This window comes from Pongo pygmaeus, chromosome 5 (assembly GCF_028885625.2).
Source record: "Pongo pygmaeus isolate AG05252 chromosome 5, NHGRI_mPonPyg2-v2.0_pri, whole genome shotgun sequence".
Classification (NCBI taxonomy): Eukaryota; Metazoa; Chordata; class Mammalia; order Primates; family Hominidae; genus Pongo; species Pongo pygmaeus.
In genome coordinates, this window is record NC_072378.2 from 12,672,196 (window position 1) to 12,695,439 (window position 23,244).

The 23,244-nt window shown below is 40.9% G+C and overlaps 1 protein-coding gene across 5 annotated transcripts in view; it reads left to right on the forward strand.

The window, feature by feature from the left end:
- The window catches only part of PHACTR1 (phosphatase and actin regulator 1), a 574,022-nt gene that overhangs the window by 27,656 nt on the left and 523,122 nt on the right, over positions 1 to 23,244 (forward strand). For all 5 annotated transcript variants that reach the window (XM_054490800.2, XM_054490801.2, XM_054490802.2 and 2 more), the window contains one exon: positions 5,336 to 5,482. In XM_054490800.2, coding sequence (XP_054346775.1) covers positions 5,336 to 5,482 — 147 coding nt within the window. The remainder of the gene's footprint in view (positions 1 to 5,335; positions 5,483 to 23,244) is intronic.

A 23,244-nucleotide genomic window follows, 5' to 3' on the forward strand; every position in this document is an offset into this window, starting at 1 on the left:
ATTCACAAATAGTTTCCAAATTTTGGAGAAATCAGGAAGAGAGAAAGAAATGTGCTCCAAATTTTGTTCACAGGAGTACACTTTACTCAATTGTTAAAAGTTGTCAATAAAAACAAAAGTTTCCTTGACTCCAAAATCGGCCAATCAGTGCTGCAATCTATTTCCTTTGGGTCTGGAGTCTCCTCAATATCATCCTTTCACAGTTCATAAGGAAGACGTTACCAGAAAGGGGTCGGTTCCGATCCAGACCCCAAGAGAGGGTTCTTGGATTTCACCCAAGAAAGAATTTGAGGCAAATCCATAGAGTAAAGTTAAAGCAAGTTTATTAAGAATCCAAAGGAATAAAAGAATGGCTACTCCATAGGCAGAGCAGCAAAAAAATGATGATTTATACTGACATTATATCCAGTGACATTGTGAAAATTACTTATTTCTAACAGTCTGTGGATTCTTGTGAATTCCATAGGTATAAAATCATAACATATATGACTAACAACAATTTTATTCTTGCCTTCCAATCATTATATCTCTGGAAATTTTTTTTACTTGCCTTACTTCCCTGGCCAGGACCTCCAGTATAATGTTAAATAGAAGTGATGAGAGTGGATAGAGTTGAGAGTCTTTTGAAAATCTAGGTATACAGGTCTCATCTCCTCAAATTCTGATTCAGTAGGTTCAGATTGGGGGCCTGAAAAACAGACATTTTAACAAGTATGACAAGTTATTCTGATGTAGGGGTGTCCTAGAAACACATTTTGAGTAATATTTTTAAAGGGTAAGGTTTACTTACTTGAAAAATTTTCTTAATGGGGATGGGATATCACATCCTTCTTTCTCCCTCCCCTTCTCACCTCCATCCTCTTCCATAGCAGATGGATGTATGAAGTGTAATTTTCCTGAGCACTCTGTTGGGCTGCTTCTTTTTCTTTGGCTGTAGTTCTGGATATAACACACATTTAAGAGTCTACAGTGTTAAAATGTTGACTGGTTTTCGGAAAAGAAAAAGAGAAAATGCCTTCTTCCTAAGTCAGGAGTCATATTTAGAAAGAAGCAATCATGGGTGGCAGTGGGGTGGGGAGGGTGCATAAAAACTACATTTAGAAGTCATTGAGGTCACAGTTGAATTCAATGCTTCTGTACAGATGCCTATATCCACATATGCACACATATAAACAATCATGTGGGTGTTGTCACATGATGGAAACAGCATGGGGGGAAAAATAGATTCTAAAGGATGCAGAGTTATATAAAATAGACTTAAAAAATAGGAAATCACCTGGGTAGAAGTATGGATGTCATGTGGTTTTCTAAATATAATTCATTACAAAGGACCGATGTATTTTCTTAGATTAAGAGACAAAATACACCACAGATATTTATGGAAAGCAGAGATACAAGAATAGCTACAAATAACGCTTGAGTATTGGAGTTAGGCAGCGCCTTTAAGATCATGATATCTGACCCTTGCATTTTTATAGCGGAGGTGACTGGGACCCATGCTGGTAGAGTGACTTGCCCAGTGTCACTTGTGTGGGGTAGTAGCACTACTGGCAGTGGCATCCACCATCTTGATGCCTACCCCTAGCGTTCTTCCACTGATGTCACGCAGCCGGATGTTTTATGAAAAGAGGTCATGAATATGAAAGGAGTCCCAGAGATTAAAGAATGTGGAAATTTTGGGACAAGCCCATAAAAATGAGTCCTTTGTATAGGGTAGCAGGGGATACATGAAAAGGGACTGACTGTGTGGAACTGTTATGAAGACTAAGGAAGGGTGTGAGAAAAGAAAGGCAAAGTAAAAAGAGAATAGAAAAAATTAGATGAAAGACAAAGAAAAAGAAAGTAAATCACAGAAGTCAAGAAATGGAAGATAACAACTAGAAATAAAAATGTGATAAAAGAATTCAAGGCTGGACACAATGGCTCAGGCCTGTAATGCCAACACTTTGGGAGGCTGAGTTGGGCGGAATGCTTGAAACCAGGAGTTTGAGACCAGCTACGTCAACATAGTGAAACTCTATCTCTACAAAAAATATAAAAATTAGCCAGGCTTGGTGGAGGCATGTAGCTGTGGTCCCAGCTACTTAGAAGGTTGAGGTGGAAGGATTGCTTGAGCCTGGGGAGGTGGAGTCTGCAGTGAGTTGAGACTGCATCACTGCACTCCAACCTGGGTGACAGAGTGAGAGCCTGTCTCAAAAAGAATACAACAACACAGAGATAAATGTAGTATTTCTATGCCCATTTTTGTCAAGAGTTTAGCTATCTGGAATTATTTCAATAATAAAATAGCCTATAATGAAATAATACAAAAGTGCATTTAAACTCCTTTGAAGAAGGATAAAGCTAAAGTGGTAGCAATATTGAGTTCCTAATCCTCTAAAATGTTAAATGAATAAGAAACAGAAATTCAAAGAGGTACTTCTCTGAAATGGCAGAGCTAAGTGTAGATATTCCTCCAGATGACTTTATCATTTTTCCAGAGACATGGCTGATGAATGAGAATACAAAGGAATGGGGAATTCCAAATTCTGAACAATCAAATAGATTGCATTAATTCACAGGAGGCACCATTTATACAGTATTTAGAATTGTTTATTTCCTTACATTTTGCACTTCCTTAAGAACCTGAACCCGAAAGTTGTAACCAATAGATTGGTTTACAGCCTGTTAGTCCTTTAAAAGTATTAACTTTCATAATTCATTTGATGAGCCATAGGACTCCGTTGCACCCTTGGAAGAGGAGGCCTTCACTTTAAAACTATGTTTAACAGTGATAAATGGGACATAATAATGAGGCATATGTCATAGAAAAGTGAATCTGAAAGGTGGCTAATCAGTCAAATATACATACTTAGCAAATCCAAATACTAGTTAAGGGCATAGGATTTGAAATCAGGCATACATGGATTTGGTCCCCAGTTCAGCCACTCATTAGTTATGAGTACTCACAACCCTCCTTCACTTCTTTTCTTTTTTTTCTTCTTCCTTCTTCTCTCCCTCCCTCTCTTCCTTTACTTTATTCAAAAATAAATGTTGGTCAGCTGTGGTGGCTCATGCTTGTATTCCCAGCACTTTGAGAGACCCAGGCAGGAGGATCCTTTGAGGCCAAGGATGTGAGATCAGCTTGGACAACATATTGAGACTGCATCTCTACAAAAAAGAAAAAAAAATTAGTTGGGCTTGGTGGTGCATGCCTGTAGTCCTAGGTACTCAGGAGGCTTGGGTGGAAGGATTGCTTGAGCCCAAGGAGGTCAGGGCTGTAGTGAGTTAAGGTCATGCCATTGCACTCCAGCCTGGGAGACAGAGAGAGACCTTGTCTCAAAACAAACAAAAAAGACTTGCTGAAAATTTAATTACTATATGCTGGGTTCATGCCATAAACTAATGAGCTAGTCCTTCACATTTCTGAGAGAGAACAGGAAATGTTTATAGTTAAGAAATTTGTGGTGTGTCACTTAAGCAAAGGTGCAGATACAAAAATGAGCCAGATTTGTTGGGGTGGCTCCAAGCAGACTGGAGGTAAATAATGGGAGATGAGGATGGGAAAGACAGGTTGTAGAGGGCTCTGAATGCCAGAATAACCAGTTTCAGATTAACATAGAGAACTGGCCAACAATTAGAAATCAGATTAGGGAGATAGCCTAGCAAAGGATGGGATTATTTCAAGAATGATGGATTACTAAGTATTTCAGACAAGCCAAGAAAGAATTAATTTTGACTATTAGAAGGACATGGATAGAAGGCTTTTAAAACAACAGAAACCAATGACGGGGATGAAAGGACGAGATTGGAGTGTAAAAACAGAGACTGATGGCCAGGAGTTCCATGGGAAGGTTAAACAGAATGGGAAGGAAACATTATGGTACAGATAGAGGAAGCAGCAAGGCCAAAGGCAGGTATATTTTTCCTAAAATGAGTAGTTACTATGCATGTGTGAAAGTAAAAGACCAATGAAGAGAGAAGATTCTAGAATGAGAAAAGGCAAGTGGAGAGTTAGAAGTGACCGCTGAAGTGGAGAGGGAGGGCTTGCACAGTCAGATCAGCACTTCCCCTGAGTCCACACTGAGATGCCCTTTGTAGCAGGGAGGGAGCCAAGGTACGATTTAATCTGTGTACTCCAGGTGGGCACTTATTAGATAGAAGAGTGGTAAACTCAGGCCACAAAAAGACTAAGTACCTACAGCTGCAGAAAGACAAACATTAAAGGGTTTAGCCCATCAATAGGTTCAGCAGGAGCATCAAACCATTCTTATTCACACCCTAGAAACCTTTCTAGGTTCTTCTGCTGTGTTACAGGGAGGGTTGCAGGGGGCAGTGCAGGCGTTCAAAGAAATGTAAAGTCCCCTTGATCATCTCTCCTGCAGAAACAATGGTGCCAGGTTGTAGAGGCTACAAGTCCAACCCAAACACTATTTTTTGTGCTCTAAGTGACCAAATAAAGAGGAATTCGGTTAAAATGAATGAGTACTTATGTAGAGATAACACATCCCAGAAGTTAGTGGTTAGAAAAGGCCACTCAATTCTGCATGCATATGCCTTACTTTACATTCAAAATACCAACTCTAGAAACCTTACTGCCAAACTGCTCCCAAACTTGTAGACATTTTTCCTCCACTCCCCACCTCTAAGTTGTAAGGGGGCAGATAAGAAAACTTCTGAGGATTTCAGATCTAGTTCTCTTTCTGTTTGAGCTCTTGGCTGACAGTAAGGGAGTAGAGAGGGCTGGGCTGGGCACAATGCCCTCCTCCATGACCAGCGGGACCCGGGCTTGCACCCCAGGAGTGGTAACTCCACGCAGGGAGCTGGGACTGCTGGCGCGGCACGCTCACATAGAGCAGCCTGTGGGTGAAGGAGACCGTAGTGTGCACTTGGGCAGAGTAAGCGCGTTTGGCGGGAGAGGGCACAGTGCTGACTGGGCATCTCTGCGTTGGAGTCGTCCCTTTCGCATGAGCCTATCTGTGCCAAGGGCTGGAAACTGGGGCCGCAGACGGGAGGCGGGGTGTCAGCCGAGAGCACTGGCCCCTCGGCCCTGTGGCTAGGAGAGGAGTCTAGGGGAGCCCCGGGCGCCAGCCAGGGATAGCCTGATCTCTGCTCCAGTCCACAGATCCTTAACGGATTTTCTTTCTCTCCCTTCACCCCTTTCTCTCCTTTGCTCTCTTTCTTTCTCTCTCCCTCTTTTTTTTCCTTTTTCCCTCTCTTTCCCACTCCCTCCCCACCCCTTCCCTTCCTCTCCCCTCCCCCTTCCCCTCCCCCTCCCCCGTGTGCGAGCCTCTTCCTCTCCCCTCCTCCCCCTTCCGCCTCTCTCCCTCTCCCTCCGTCTCCTTCTCCCTCTCAGCTCGCCGGGCGACCCTGCTCCTGCCTCCCACATTAATGGCGGCATCCTCGGAGGATGATATAGACCGGCGGCCCATCCGGAGAGTGCGCTCCAAGAGCGACACGCCGTACCTCGCGGAGGCCAGGATCTCCTTTAACCTGGGGGCAGGTAAGAACGCTCTCGGCGCCGCGCCCCCGCCCCCGCCCTGCTCCCTCCCTCCCTGGCTGCTGCGCCCCCGCCCCTCCCGGGCGCCCTCCCCGCCGCCCCCCGCAGTCGGGCGCTCAACACTCGCGCTCTTTGTGTCTCCGGTGCGCAGAGGGCGTGTGTGCGAGCTACGGGGTGGGGGAGGGCGGCGCGTGCAGCCCCGCATCCGCCTGAGTCCCACGCGGGCTTCCCCGGCACGGGGAGGAGGAAGTGCTGTCAGTGACCACAGTGATCCCCGGAATAACCCGGAGCCCGGGCCGCGCGCCCATGCGCAGGCTGCGGGCGCGGGGTCTGGCGAGGCTCACCGGGCGAGGTTGGCTGGCGCGGCTACTACGGGGTGGAACTTGTTGGTGACATTCAGACTCTGTTGGCTTTGACGGGTTGACGCCGCCGCTGCGGTGTTGGAGTGGGGAGAGGGGGCGGGGCTGGCCGCCAGGAACGGAACCTTTTCCTTGCACCAAGCAGCTGGGAAGCTACCGTGCTGGTCATAATAGCATGGTCTGGAGAATGCACATTAGGTGACTTGATGCTGTCCCTGGAACTAGTGCCCAAAGTGGCCCAGATCGAATTAAGTGAAAAGGGTAACTGAGGTACATGAAGGAGAGAAGAAATGAGAAAGGAAGATAGGGAGGAAAGGAAGGAAACAAGGAGGGAAGGCAGTGGGGTGCCAGGGAAGAAAAGAAGGGAGGGAAGGAAGGAAGGAAAGAAGGGGGGAAGGAAAGCAACAGAAGGAGGACTGAGGGATTCAGAGTCAAAAAATGCCTCAGTTGAGTCCACTGACGGTTACTCAATGAGAAAAGTCCAGCGTCTACTGTTCCCTCTGTTGCCGCTGCTCCCAACTCGCCTCTAGAGTGCCTTACTCGTGTGTGGTCACTATCACTGGGAAGAAGTTGTTCACTACTAACTTCATAGCTCTGCCTTTTCTGAATGACTCCTAAGCTTCCATCCTAGTTTGTTTTCTCTTCCTGTCCAAGGTCACTTATTATTCTAGCAACTACAATAAAAGTGAGGGCATTTTCCTGAAGACTGCCTTTCAAAATAAGTTTAAAAAGCAGATGATACCTTTTACTTTAGGAAACTAAACTCTTGGAAATGGGACTAAATCAAACAAAATGTGTGTGTGCGTGTGCGTGTGCGTGCATGGTGCATGTGTTGGAGCAAAGAGAACCTTCAGATGATGGGTATTTATGCCCTGTTGAGAAGTTTCGACAAAAGAGAAAACTGCGTAGAAAAACAAGATGCACTGACTAAGCAACCATACCCTTATGGCTGGAAGAATGGTAACTGAATGTGCCAGAGTGGCCAACTGCCTTGGAATATAATTTTCCTGTCTTGATGATTTGTTGTTTTAATCATGTATATCTTGTCACTTCTTAAATGTTTGCCTCTAACTTTGGAGCTGAAGACAAGACAAGTTTATTTAGAAAGCTTTGGCATTTTCTATGGCATGCTGTAGTAGTCCATGGCTCCCACTTTGCAATTGTTAATCCCCTACTTCTGTGTTCCAGATTCAGCATATGGTTGTGAGGGGTCTCACAAAGGACCGATAACAGTTTCTTTTAGGAGCAATATTGTTTTCCCAACCAAGTGATATTAGAAATTATTAGTCTGTCGACCCCTTTGCTTAGCCCAGGAGGAACAGAGCCAAAGCAGCAGTTAGTAAGTGTTGTTTACCTTCTACTAGTACTTTTCTCACAAAACAGTAAAATAAAGTGCTAAACAAGAGTTTCAAGTTTCAGCTGCTACTTAATTACATTGAGCCACTTTGTCACCAGATTAAACCTAGTGACTTGCAATCTTTTATTCTGGTTAAATTGCTCTGGAGTCCAATTTAAAGATTGGCTCAGACAGGACTTTTCTCTGTTTCATCTGGAAATAAATAAGCCAGACAAGCACTCAGTCCCTTCTATATGTCCCTTAAAATACTCCTAATGTAAAGTGTCAAGAAAGACACCAGTAAGAGAAATGCAGAGAGGATATTGTTAAAGGAGGAAGGGCGTTAGCAGCCTGCTCTGTACTGCACTCAGGGGAGCTGTCCTCCCTTGGTAGTGCTGAAGCGACACAGAGAAGTGACTGTAAGGTGGACAGTGGAGGGATGGGTACCCTTTCCCTCCTGTGATGGAATCCCAAAGAAAATGCATAAGATCAGGCTACCAAAAACTTTTTCATCCCTCTCCACCTACATTTGCTGCCTATTTACTACGCATCACGCCTACTGCTCCGCTGCTCAAATCGGGTGTTTATGCTCTAATTTTGCGCCAACTGCTCACTCCTGGGGCTTGTTTATTTCCAGCTGGTTTCTGGTTGCTTCCCTAACAAAGTAAGATCCACTCACAGATGTGCCTTTCTCCCGCATTTAAGAGTAATTGTAACTCCTGGTTTTAAAAGCAAACAGCCTTGTTTATCTCCTTAAGCAGCAAGTTGTAATTAAACTATTAGTGTTGTTATCAGCATTGCTGAACAGAGAAGCATGCACACTCCCAATAAATTACATAATCTGGGCATAGAGATAATTTTGTTATATCTTAACCACAATTTATGAACACTTAAGCAAGGAAGCAGTCCTGTGCCCTTTCTTTCCACTCCTGCCCCCAAACAATTACTTATTGTTTATTCTTTCCAGAGAAAATTTTTATTGGCTTAAACTATTTATGTTTAATATTTGCTTTCCCACACCACTAATTATACATAAACCCATGTCTGATATTTTAGAGGTTTAGCAATGCTTCAAGGAATATACATATATTCCTTTTACTTGGCTATCACTAAATCTTTAAACTAATCGTCCAGTTGCCAAATAAAGTGGACTGGGCATTTTGAATACTAATTAAACACTTAAGGATTTTTCAACTGCACCCTATCTCCAACAGTACTTAATAATATCATTTCAGAAATAACTCCACAGCTTGAGTGAAGGATATACTTCTTCACCTACAGTGGCAAATCAGTCAAAGAATAGCACCAAAATGTGGGTCTTTCATCAATGTATGAAGATGCTAATTTCAAGTTTCAGCTAAAATGGAGAGCATAGATAACAGAAATTTTCTGAACCATGACTTTTATTTTTCTAAGAGTCCTTTTTCTAGGTTTTTAACTTCTGTTCAGCGTTTAGTAGACACAAACATTGATAGATGATTGAAGATGGTATGAGTGCAAAAGAAAATTAAGTCAATATATCTGTTGAAGGTTACCCAGACACATCAAAGATTAAAACATTCAAAAAGGGATTTTTCCCCTAAGGAATTCAAATGTGTTAAAAGGACATCCTGGAACAGAAGAGTCTGTTCACACTATTAGTAGCAAGTGTTTCTAATTGTATTCTCACTTAGCGTGAACCCATCACTGACATTTATCTTGTAAGAGTGTAGCCTGCCTTATGAGGTCATTCATTCACTGCATTGCAGTCAGTGCAATGAAGAGTTGCAGCTCATCTGGCAGGTACTTTCACATGGGCTAGTGTATTCTATTTATCTTTATATTGACAGTATATGGAGGATTACCTGATACATAGAAGTTGCTGAAACTGAAAAAATCTATAATTACACACTAAAGTGAATGAAAGTAAGTAGAAAAATTAAGCACATCTTATATTTCTTAAAGGGGTGTCAAAAGAAGGAAAGAAAGTCATCCTGATGATTTAGGATAGTTTAAAACACAAAACCAATATTAGGCACTATTGAGAAAAATGTGTCCTTTTCTAATCATGAGGAGGTTTAACTACTGTTGATATATCAGAATTGCTTTGTATGGGGGAGAATTTAAATTAACAGTATGGTCAACACCAGCATAATTATTATCTTTGGAAAGCTGAGATCTGTTTTGGTTCTGGATGTCCACCAAGGATAGCTGTTTCTGGCCTTCACTGGTCTCTTTCACCCTTTCAGGCCCAGAGGACAATGGCAGTCAGAACTGGCTTGGTATGGTTTCCTATAAGGATGGATGGGTCTACAAAAAGAAGTTATAAACTAGGTCCCAGGGTACCTCTCTTCCACCCTTATCGCTTAGCTAAATAATGGAGGCCCATGATATAGAGAAGTGGCAGCTCAGAATGTGCCATCGTCACTTAGCAATGAGAACTGTCCCTAGGCAAATTGTAAATATATATATATATATATTTTTTTTTTTTTTTGAGACAGAGTCTCACTCTGTCACCCAGGCTGGAGTGCAGTGGTGCCATCTTGGCTCACTGCAAGTTCCGCCTCCCAGGTTCGCGCCATTCTCCTGTCTCAGCCTCCTGAGTAGCTGGGACTACAGGCACTCGCCACCACTCCTGGCTATTTTTTTTCTTGTATTTTTAGTGGAGACGGGGTTTCGCTGTATTAGCCAAGATGGTCTCGATCTCCTGACCTCCTGACCCACCCACCTTGGCCTCCCAAAGTGCTGGGATTACAGGCATGAGCTACTGCACCCGGCCTGGCAAATTGTAAATATTATTGCCATCCTGATCTGAGATTGCTTCACCAACCTAAAGGTTTTGATAGGCATCCTCCTTCACTCTTTTGCTGAAGAATGCCAGTGTGTTCCTCACTATATTTTTTGTTACTGATTGTAAATTGAAGGCAGACCATGTGGGTCTGGCTTTTATTTGGTGGCCCAAACTCTTAAGTATTGCTTCCTGTATTTGGTAGGCAGAATTCAAATGGTGGATCTCACAGCTCACCAGGAGCCTCTAGTGTGGAAGCCTTCCCTCCTTCTGTGCTATATATAGTTAGAACTAGCTAACCTGATAATCTCATTATGTCATACATTAAGATGGTACCAGTGAAGATCACCCCAGATAGTGTAATGAATATGTAAAAGGTACAAGAAAGTAAGTACAGTTGGCCTTCGGCATTCATGGGTTCCACATCTGTGGATTCAACCAACCAGGGATGGGACATATTTTTAGAAAATGAATGGCTGCGTCTGTACTGAACATGTAAAGAGTTATCTCATTATTTCCTAAATGATACAATATAACAACTATTTACATAACATTTACACTGTATTAGGTATTATAAGTAATCTAGAGATAATTTAAAGTATACAGGAGGATGTGCGTAGGTTATATGCAAATACTACACCATTTTATATAAGGGATTTGAGTATCCACGCATTTTGTTATTCGCAGGGGATCTTGGAACCAATCTCATGATTACCAAGGGATGGCTGCAGTTAACACTATGAGTAAATGGGAAGCCCTTTCCCATAAATATTTAATTTGTGAAACAACTTGAATACAGAATCTATGTTGGGTAATTAAATTTTCTTAGAATCTTTGGTCTGAGCATCATTATTATTTTTAAACATGTAAGTATGGTATTTGCAATTATCTTGTGGCTACATGGTAAATTACTTTTTTGGTTTGTCTATATATGTCTATATAATTTAATTCTGTAAAATCCCACAGAGGCGTGTTTTATAGGAAATATGTGAGGCAAGAGTCAGAAGAATTTGATTCTAATGCATCACTTTCCTAATACCATGGGCAAACCATTTAACCTTTTGGGGTTTGATTCACTCAGCTCTAAGATGAGGGTTTTAGATTTAAAGTCTCTGAAGTCCCATTCAATCAAAAAATAACTGATACTTCTAACTCTAGCTGTATTACTGGATACATACTATACCTGATTTTATAGACAGTCTTATTTGTTGTATAAAACATATAAAATAGCCTCATTACAATAAGAATGAAAATATTTGATCACAGCAAAGTTATGGAAATTTTTGAGTTAAAAGAAGAATGAATCTCTATTATATAGGCACATTTATATACAAAATATTAGTTAACATATTTTTAATTTGAATATTCAGGGATTAGAGTCTTAATACAGTTGATGATCTCTAGATATTTGTTGTATAATAGAATAAGATATTAAAGAAATTTTAGCAATAAATGGAGAGTGAGGAAACTAAATACTAATTCGGCTCCTAATTGGCATTTCAAGTCTTTTAACCTGTTCTCCTTTATAATTAAAATTAAACGGGTATGTAAGATCTATATTTCCCCTTTACCCTTTTAGATTACCAGGGAAGGTAAACATGTGGGCAGACCAGCTAAATGGCAGAATCCTACAAAGCAACAAAGTATCTCTTTGGAATTCACTGAAAGAAGGATCCTAACCTCTAAGCACCGACCTAGCCATGAACTACAAAGAAACTTCTTTCCCTTTTTCTTCACGGGCATATAAACTGACAGGTTCATCACCTACTGGTCATAATAAATGCAGCAGAGGCACATTAATACATTTTCATACATAGATTCTAACACTAAAGCAAAAAAAATGTAAAGTTATTTATGGAGTTGCTTTTTGACATATGCAACTTGAATTCATGATCATTATTTAGTGTACAAGAATTAAAATTCAGGTGGGAACAGAAGACTATTTGTAGAGCTTTGTTTCTCCTTGAGTTCATGGGGTGAAAAAGGGGACATACATTACAGCCAATGTCTTGTAAGGGCCTGAAAGAACAGTTGATTAACATTTTCTTCATTGTATGGTACAAGAGAAACTCTAGTATTTCATATTTTGTTCCTCACTTTCCTTACCCACTTTGGTAGGTGCTAAAGTGGATGTGATTTCGGGGTGGGGGAGTGGGCAGTGTTGACATTTTAATTGCTTTAATTTACAAGTCTTCTATATAATGAAGGGTAGTTAAATAAAAGACAATCAATTTTATGGCCTTGTTGAATGATGACAGATTAGCATGACTTTCTACACAGTTACTGAAGGACAATAGGAATAATATCACACTAGTAGTTGTTTAACATTTGTGAATGTAAGTGCGGTGTAAAAGCCTGTAGGCTTTCTATTGATCCTTTTTGCCACATTTGTATACATTAAACTAGCAATTGAGCAGCAGAATCTTTGATAGCAAATACTTGGGCTGTAACTGTAGATGAGACTTTAATATACATCTTGGTTTTGAGATAATTCTGAACTTTATCAATATGTTCATTTGCCATTTGTAGACATGGAAAGGCCATTAGTGCCAGATCTCTATCAACCAAACACTAGGTGGTCGAATATTAAATCATGGTTTAATCAAAGGTACAGAAAAACCTGTATTATTCATGAGTTTCTCTCTTATTCCACCTGGGCCCTTTTTTAGACCATTTTTTAGACACTTGAGATACATCAGTGATCAAAACAAATAGCATCTTACTTTCATGAATTTTTACTACCAAAAGTGGATTATGAGCAAGAAACATTAGAATATATCAGTAAATTGTATTGTATGTTATAAGTCAATGTGTTAAGACAAAAATGAATAAGGCAGGCTAAGAGGGTACGGCATATGGGAGCAGGAAGAGGAGAGGATTTCGAGATAGGCAACGTGGAGGAGAAGGGCTTTGAACACAGTTCTTCAGTGCAGGTAAAAGAATGAACAATGTCGATATGGGGTGGGGAGCAGAGTGAGAGAGAGCTGAGGACAAGCAAGTGAGAAGGACCTAAACCAGAGTGTTCCTGGCATGGCAAGGAGACCAGTGTGGCTGGAGAGGAGTAAGGAAGGGAGACGAAGAGGGGGATTAAGAAGGAATGGGGACCAGACAAAATTTGGTGGACCTTGCAAAGACTTTGACTTTACTCTCATTGAAGTGTGGAGCACTGCAGGGATTTGCGCATAGGAGTAACACCATCTGACAGACTTTTTAAAGGATCATTGGGGCTGTTGAGTTCAGAACAGACTAGAGAGGGGCACTGAAGAAGTAGAGAAGCCAGTTTGGAGGCTATGAACGGTTGTGGCTCATCAGTGTGGTACAGCAGAAACAGTGAAAAATGGTAAAGGTCCTTGTGTATTTGAAGATACAGCCAGTATGCGTTCATGATGGATTGAATGTAGGTTGTGAGAGGAGAAGAGCAAGCAGTAATTCATAGGTTTCACCTGAGCAATAGGAGGGATAGAACGATCATTTGGGGGCACGGAGGATTGGTCAGGAGCTCAGAGACAGACATGTCAAGTGTAAGACCTCTATCAGACATCCAAGTGGCTACATTTAAAAAGCAGTTATGGCCAGGTGTGGTGGTTTACACCTCTAATTCTAGCACTTCGGGAGGCCGAGGTGGGCGGATCACCTGAGGTCAGGAGTTCGAGACCAGCCTGGCCAACATGGTGAAACCCCGTCTCTACTAAAATACAAAAAATCAGTCTGATGTGGTGGTGTGTACCTGCAGCCCCAGCTCCTCTGGAGGCTGAGGCAGGATAACTGCTTGAACCCGAGAGGCGGAGGTTACAGTGAGCCAAGTTCAAGCCACTGCACTCTAGCCTGGGAGGCAAAGCGAAACTCTGTCTCAAAAAAAAATTAAAAAGCAGTTATGCAAGTCACAGGTTAAAAATGAGGTCTGGGCTAGGGGCAGTGGCTCACGCCTGTAATCCAAGCACTTTGGGAGGCTGAGGCAGGCAGATTACAAGGCCAGGAATTCGAGACCAGCCTGACCAACATGGTGAAACTCAGTTTCTACTAAAAATCCAAAAGTTAGCCAGTGTGGTGGCACACACCTGTAGTCACAGCTACCTGGGAGGCTGAGGCAGGAGAATTGCTTGAACCTGGGAGGCGGAGGTTGCGGTGAGCATAGACCATGCCATTGCACTCCAGCCTGGGTGAAAAAGCGAGACTCTCTCTCTCAAAAAAAAAAGGCCCAGAAATAAATATTTAAGTTGACATTATAAGCATTTTCTCATTTATTTCTCACAATGACCCCATGAGATTGACATTATTATTATTATCCTAATTTTATCTACGTGTAAATAAATCACAGAGAAGTTACATGACGTAGTGAAGGTACTACAGCTCATAAGAGAAAGAACTGGAATTTGGATTCTGTTTCATATGACTTCAAAACCTGTATACTTAATAGACATGATTTACCACAAGACAGCAAGCTTACATTACTAGCTTTTCTGTGGGGTCACATTTAAAGCTGGGCATTGCTAAAGGAAAGAAGAGATGGACCTAGGAATGTATCCCACCCTAGTATTAAAAAAAGAAAATTGGGGCCGGGCGCAGTGGCTCACGCCTGTGATCCCTGCATTTTGGGAGGCTGAGGTGGGTGGATCACTTGAGGTCAGGAGTTCGAGACCAGCCTAGCCAACATGGTGAAACCCTGTCTCTACTAAAAATACAAAAAATTAGCCAGGCATGGTGGCACGTGCCTGTAATCCCAGCTACTGGGGAGGCTGAGGCAGGAGAATCGCTTGAACCTGGGAGGCAGAGGTTGCAGTGAGCCAAGATCACGCCATTGCACTCCAGGCTGGTGAAGAAGTGAGACTCCATCTCAAAAAAAAAAAAAAAAAAAAAAGAATGGCTGGAACTCACTGTGAGAAATGCACTTTATGGCACCCCACATAACACACATACATATTTATTATAATTGAAATAAAATTTTCTCCAAAATACCATAAGGTGCAAATTACTCTGATGTTTTCTATGTTATCCTATCTCATCCCTTGCCACTCCACTCCACTCTAATATATTTTTATTACAAAAATGTTAATTATGATCTACCTAAATGACTTTACAACCTACAATTTGAAAAACATTTACTTAATTGGTGGATTTCTCGGGGCTAATTCTAAACTCAGAAAAGGCATTTGCAAAAAAAAAAAAAAAAATCCTACTTTGGTACTGAATGGCTGGGAGTGTGGTAAATTTATTCTCTTACCTAGACATGAGTCAAGGTGAAAAAGAAAAATCCCAAAGAGTAAGTACCGACCTAGCTCTTGGGCACAGTGGGCATGGGGCCACACTGATGATAAGTTTAGGGGCCAAGAAAAACGTTTTAATTTCTTTTACAGTCAGAAGGGAAAAAATGAATATAATCCAACCCATGGATTATATTTGTCTTTTTACCCACACAGTCATAAAATATAGTTTTTGATACTTTGTGTAGTGAAAGGGGCCCACAAAGGCAAAAGGACCTAGGACCATGGAAGTCATCATGGGCCCTGCAAAGAGGGAAAGAGGAGCAGTGACAAAGACCATTCTTTTCCGAGGTAGCACAGTGATTATGAGGATATACCCTAGAGTCAGACTTCCTGGGTTCTGATCCTCACTCTGCCACTTACTGGCTGTATGACCTTGAGCAAGGCATTTAACCTCTCCCTTCCTCAGTTCTCTCACTTGTAAAATAGGACTAGTGATAGTAATCATCTTAGAGAGTTGTTCTAAAGAGCAAATAATTAAATAAGTGTAAAGCACTTAGAATAATGCCTGACACATAGTGAGTGAGTGTTAGCACAAAGTGGAGAATGAGGTCCATTATGTTTCTCCTTCTGCTTCATGCTTGTTCTGTTCCTCCAGGAGTCTACCAAAATTTTAAAAAGTGATTCTTTTCTGATGACCACATCTTACTCTTCGGAGCAGACCAAATGAGTTACAAATTCAGAAACACTCACAGAAGGAGAAAATTTTCCTGCCGTTATATTTTACCCCTATTCAATCCTTCTTACTTAGACAACAGAATGAATATGAGTAGCCCCAAATGAGAAAGGAAGTCACCCCCAGACTTAGAAAGTTAGGAAAATTTACATTAAGAATAGGTCATCCTCTGAGTAAAGTTGAATGAATCAACCTTGAAATACCTCTTACAAATGGCCACGTGGAAATGAGAAAGACCTACTGGAAATTCCAATAATCCTCTGAACTTAGAGGAAGTGTTGTGTGGGGAGGGAAACAAAAGAAGAGCAGAGAAAGAGATACAGGGAGAAGAAAAGAGGGAGGCGAAGAAAAAGGGGAGGAGAAATAGAACACAACCTTCCAGTTTGGGAGGCCATACATATTGGTCAGAAGATCACATCAAAAACCACAGAGGCCAGGTGCGGTGGCTCACGTCTATAATCCCAGCACTTTGGGAGGTCGAGGCGGGTGGATCACCTGAGGTCAGCAGTTCGAGACCAGCCTGCCCAACATGGTGAAACCCCATCTCTACTAAAAATACAAAAATTAGCTGGACGTGAGGGTGCACACCTGTAATCCCAACTACTTGGGAGGCTGAGGCAGGAGAATCACTTGATTCCGGGAGGCGGAAGTTGCAGTGAGCTGAGATCGTGCTATTGCACTCCAGCCTGGGCAATAAGAGTGAAATTCCATCTCAAAACAAACAAACAAAACAACAGAATCGTAGCTTTCTGAAGTCCAGTGGAGCATCTTCTCTTGTCTGAATAATGGACACAAGCATTCTGTGAATGGGTTTGGAGACCTGCTGGTTCCAAAACCCAAGTCTGCTGCTTGTGAGCTGAATCATCTCTCTGAACCTCTGAAACTTGTAACGTGTGGATAACACTTTCTGCCTAATTTTCATTGCTACTTTGAAAACCAAATGTGAAAATGCTTTGCCAACAGCCAAGTGCCATACAAAGGCAAGAAACAGATGTGGTCTGGGTGAATGGGACAGCTTTAGATGTCTAGCTCTGGCAAAACTAAGGCACTAAAATAAAAATGCGAAACATAGACTGATTTCCCCTAAAGTGTTGCCTTTGCCATGGCCAAAAACTCAATACAGCCTAGTAGACCAGAAACACTGACTCCAGCATTTAACAATTTGTACATTTAAGCCATTTCCATGCTTCCACTGTCAACTCTCATCATTATATGAAATGTGGTCTCAGGATATTATGTTCCATTAGTAAGAGACAAAGTGCTTGAATTTTACAAGTGTTTTTGAGTCACAGACATTTTTAACTTCTTAGTGTGGTCCTGACCTCACTTCATCTTTTTACTTGATAACAGTTATCAAAAAGGCACTTGGCATGAAGCAACCGTAGAAGCAACTGTACTTCCTACTAGGACCATGTGATTTGCCACGTAGGCTGCTAGTCCAGCTTAGCCCAAGGCAGACACTCAGCCAAGTAACCAGGGAGCATCCTTCTTTTTCAATCACCTCTCCCTTTTTCTTCACCCTCTCCCTGTTTCCCCAACTGAATGCCCTAATTATTTGTTTTGACATTGCAAAAACACAACCCAAGGTTCAAGGCAAACCTTCCTTTCTGAAGTGGGGAGACTTAAAGATTCCCTGTGGATCTGCGGAAGTCTAGGGCTGTTCACTACCTCCCACTCAAACCATAGAATGACACAGTTCGCACAGCTGTGAAGCCAGCTGCCCTGCATTTCTTCCACCAAACCTCGCGCCACGCTGCCTTCCAGCAACATCCTTGCTCTAGCAGCTCATGACCCTGGCTGTAATCAGTGAAGAAGCAACTCTTTCAATAACAAAAGTGATTTCTCCCAACAGTTTTGGTGCGGGACCTATAAATGCCTTCTGGGTGTAAGGAGACTTAGTTCTAGAAACAGTTTCTCCAGGTTAAAGTTATTCAATTGGAATAGAACAGGCAGAAGCAAATTTATGACTGACTGGGTTTTTACATATTTATTTATGTATTTATTTATTTATTTGGTCTTTGAGTTTTACAGTTTAGAAGACCCTCCTAAACTATGAATTTTATTCATTAAAAAAAGCAAAATGTTTCAGCCAATTGTCTGGGGCTGGAGCTGTGATGGATAATGCAGACCATACCAAATTTTGGTTAGTCACTGCTTCTCTGTTATCCATGATTTGTGATTCCACATGATTTTCATGGCTGTGTTTTACTGCATTTGACATAAATAACACTTGGTTAATAGGCTTTGAGCAAATTAGATGCTTGATACATTATTACAATTGTGCAAAATTTCACAAGGCTAAATCTTTTTTCAAGCTGTAAAATGCCTGAGGTGGTTTTCTTTTAACCTGTCATGTAAGAAGTTCATTTTAAATATGCAGGAATAAATCATTAGTGTGGTTTCTGAAATCTTAGCCAAAGATGGTCCCTACACTCCAGATACCACTCTATCCTCACCTCAGAACTCCTCCCTGTGCCGTGAAGCAACCAGGCAGCCTTGACAACAATTACTGTAAATGACACTTGGTTTGCTGTCTAGTGGATTAGAAAATTCTTCTTTGTTTTTAAAAGTTGATATATATGTTTGCATCTATAGGTCAGGTCCTTTCAGGTATCTTAAGAACATTTAAATTTCTAGAAATAAAAGATTTGCCCTTGTTTTTCTTGACTGCCAAAATCTGAGTCAAACCATGTCACCACTTGTTTCATAGAACAGCAGTCAGGCCGGGCGCGATGACTCACGCCTGTAATCCCAGCACTTTGGGAGACTGAGGTGGGAGGATCACCTGAGGTCAGGAGTTCGAGACCAGCCTGACCAACATGGAGAAACCCCGTCTCTACTAAAAATACAAAATTAGCTGGACGTGGTGGCGCATGCCTGTAATCCCAGCTACTTGGGAGACTGAGGCAGGAGAATCGCTTGAACCTGGGAGGCAGAGGTTGCAGTGAGCTAAGATCGTGCCATTGCACTCCAGCCTGGGCAACAAGATGAAACTTCATCTCAAAAACAACAACAACAACAAAAAACAGCAGCCAAATAAATGGCAACATGTATTAAGTCTAAGACCAAGTGAAACCATCCACAAAAATAATACCAGGTCAACATAAAGTAAGCTCAAATCAGCCTTAAACTCACTTCATTGGCCTCTGGGTTACAGCTCATATAATATGATCTGTATGAACAATTTCTGTTGTAAAGCTACCTCATAAAGAAATATATCATCTATGGAGTCCTTTCATAAACCCAATTATAGGAACAATTCAGCAGAGTTATAGCTACTGGGATCTGTGTTCTGTCTCCTCCATGGTTCTGCTTATTAAGGACAGTGAAGTGAAAATATTGAGGTGGGAAAGAAACAATGACTGAATTTAGCCAACACAGAAAAGGCTGGCACAATTACTCAATCAGGCATAACTTTAGTTCTCTCCTATTGCTGTGTTGCCAGATTCATTTATTATAGATGTTTCATCCTAAGTAAAAGCTATAAGCAGCCCCTTTATACACAAATATGAATGTAATGTCAATATCTCACCAATTTATTTGCACAAAATTATGCATGATTCATTAACAAATCAACTGATTATTTAGTTTAAATTTAACCATCACAGTACTTTGTTAACTAAGACCTTTGGTGGCAAGGGGCAGAAGGAAAATAAGAATAGTGATTAATAAAACATATTATTAATTAATAATTAATAAAAATATATTGTTTGGAAAAAAAGCCCAACTGAGAAATGTGTGATTTCTTTTAACCTTATACCAAAGCTCAAAGCAGAAGGTATTCATACCAAATTTGTTGTTCCACACAGAGTTGAAATGGTAACACTAATTTGGAGAAGAAATCACATGTTATAATAAAAAGGCACAGAAGGGGCCCAAGTAGAGAAGTAGATGTTAATGTACAAATGAAAACTTTTCTGCTGCCAAGACTCATCATTCAGAACTAGAAGGAAATGAGAATCTTGCTATGAATGCTAGTGCATTGATTCAAGTTTTTAATGCATTTGCTGCACACAAAGTATTGTGGAGCAAATGTGTATTAAAGCTAGTATTACTGTGTATTAAGGCTAGTGCAATTTTCTTTCTAGTTGCTGGTTGCCACAGGTCTTTATTCTCTGTCAGCTTCTGAAAAGCTCAAATAGAACCCAATAGTCACAATGAATCTTGAGCACAGTCTTGTGTCTTTTCTAAATTATAGCTAGTTTCATTTATCTTGTGGTTTTTCTTGGTGACTTGAGAGAAAATAATGATGTTATTTATGTGGGTTCATAAAAACATTATTATTTTTTCCCTGAAGTCCTTCATTTCTGTAAACCTCTTGCTGAGGTTCAATTATTTTTCTCCCCTGAGTGGGAGAACATGGTTTCAAGGCTTGGGTTCTCGTAACTTCTTTCATTAATTTCATGGCCCTGCCTAGGATATGGATAAAATTCCTTATGGTGGTGAAGGGTTAGAGGCTGTACTGTCAGAAGCAGATGAAAATAGTGGTGTTGAAAGTAAAAGGTAGAGCTCTAACCTTCCTTGGGAAGTGGGGCTCGCACCAATTTGCAATCTATCATCATGCATAGAAGGAGAAAATGTCTAGAGTTCATGGATACATATGGGAGGTGCTCTGGTCAGGTAAAGATGAAATGATGGTCTGAGTGCTCTTGGTGGTGCTGGGAAGCATTGCAGTAGCAGAAGAAGATAAGTGTGGATTTGAGGCACAGATGTGGGTTTGAATTCTGACACTGTTAGGCAATTTTAGAGCAAGTTTATTATCTTTCTGAATGTTAGCTTGCTTACTTGTATGATGGAAATACTCATATTTCAGAGTTATGAGAATTTAGTTAAAGGGGGATAGGAAGTGAAGTACCTGGCATAGTCAGTGCTTTATAAGCAGCTTTCAAACAACTCAGGCAAGAAGGAGGCTCAGTTTTGTTTATCAATATAAAACCTTGATATTGTATCACCGTGATAAGGAAAGATGACTTGCTATCTTTTATTTTGACTTATGGCATGAAATATTAATCGAACAAACATTCATCAGAAGCTTGCTATGTACGCGATACAAGTTAACAATTTCATCAACAACTAAGTCTATCAGTAGAAATATCAACATCCGTGAGAGAGATTTCCTTTCCGAGGCAAGGGACAACGTCTGCCTAATTCACCTGTAAATCCTCAGTGGCTAGCAGAGGGCATGGCCTGTAATAGATGCTCAAAGATTCATTGAATGAAGGAATGCATAAGGGTATTGACCACTTCCCCTTGAGTCCATCTTTCGACCAGACTTATTGGATTTCTTTTTCATTATCTAGTAATATCTACAAACATCTTCATATATCTGGTCCTTGATTTATTCTGGCAATTTCTGTATGCAGAAGCTCTAGAGCAAAGAGACAAACTTTTCCCCTCAGAGCTGCCTACAAGCCCGTCAGGCCTCTTAGCATTTCTGTTTCCACTCCTTCAGCCCCTGGAATAATGTAGACACCTGATGTTCTCTATGGAGTTTGTGTTTAGGTCATATGGAAAGAAAGGGTTATTTTGATTTTTACTCATGTTATATTATGGTTGCAATATCACTCGCAATGATACGTACCATTAGCTTTTCCTCATCAATATTCAACTCATGGCCTCCTCCCAAGTGACTTCCTAGACATGAAGAAAAATTTAACATGCAATTCTTGCAAAGAATACTAGATGTTACTTCCCCTACACTTCAAAAATAAGGATGCCTTTGAGTTTGCCAGTTTTGAAAATGCAGAAGTTGAAATGAAGCAGGTACAGCCTGACCATAGTGTGTTTCTCCTCATTGACTCAGAAATTTTTTTCTTTTTGACCTGGACCCTAGGAACTATCATCACTGTGACAAAAATCATGGGTGCCTCCCATTTTATATATTTCTGAAAACGATACCTGAACTTTTAAAAATAAACCTTACTGAAATGGAAATGATGTGCTCCACCTCAGAGGCTGTCCTTTAACTCCATGTCCTGAGAATATAAACTTGGATGAAATGGAATTTTTCTTTCATTCTGTCGTCATGCTCAGGCTGCCTTACAATGAATAGAAGGAAAATTATTATTAAGATATTTAAAGAATTGAGCAGAAAGAAAGCTGAGAGATTACCTATTCCAGTGAACACACCTTGCAGGTGAGGAAGTTGTGGCCTACAGAACTCTGAGGTCCATAAGAAGAGAAAAACAAAGTGAAAAGGAAAAACCCCTGGAATCTAGAAATTTCATAGTAACTTAGTTCCAGGGATATGTTGGGCTGACTCTCTAGGTTCATGAGAGCTGACTGTGCATATCTCTTCCCAATTTCAAGATTAGTGATGTCATATTGGTAGCTTGAAATCAGTCATGGAGGCAACACGTACACTGTGGAAGTCAGCAAAAACAGTTATAAATTAGAGAGTTGGTTGTTAAACATTTACCAGCATACCAGTGCTCAGTTCACAGAGTTGAGTATGATATTTAATAGACATACTGTCAGCACTGTCTAAGTACACGTACAAATAGTTTAGGCATGTTTTATTTGCTGCTAAAAATATTGAAAGAAAAGTATCAGAATGGTTTTGCTCAACCAATTTAATGTGGCAACTTAATGTTCAAATGTTTATTTCAAAGGATCTAGAAGCGTGTTGATGGGTAACTTTATTATTGCTTTACTGCTATTTTAATATGGAAAAATCAGTATGGCTAAGGGGAAAGACTGTAAGCATGTCTATTGAAAATAGGCTTCCATCTTTAGAATACATATAAATCTGTATGATATAGGCATATTCAAACAATTTTTCATAGGAGATATTTTATCCCCTCACGTTGTATTTTGGTCATGTATGAAGATGAAAATGGATGGCCTTTTGCAGTCCATTCAATGATACGTCAGATGGGTCAGCGTCCCAACGTATTACGCAGCATTTCCACATTTCCCAGCTAATGTGACTGTAATACATTAACTCTGTTTGCAATCCAGTTTCAATCAAATAAATGGTGAGTCATTTGCAGCGCCCCCACACAAGGCTTGCCAGCTGGCAAGGTGCATCTGGAAGCAAGAAGTCAACAACTGTTCAGAATTCCCCCAGCCTCGCTTTCCTCAGCACCATTACTTGACTAGATCAGAACTTTAAGAAAGTCATTATATGTAGGCCTTCCAAAGGAAGCCTCTATAAATCGTATTTCAGTTTCTGCAAGACACATGTGTTTTTTAAGCAATGGAGAGAAAGGTTTCCTTCATTCATTTGCTTTCCAAATAGTTGCTAACTTAGAGTAAATGCAGGTGTAGATGAAATGGGGGTTCCAGGTGAGCACCTGACTTGCTGCAAGGAAGGAGACGTGAGAAATCTCCTTTACACTTTCTTTTTTAAAAAAATGTGACTTGA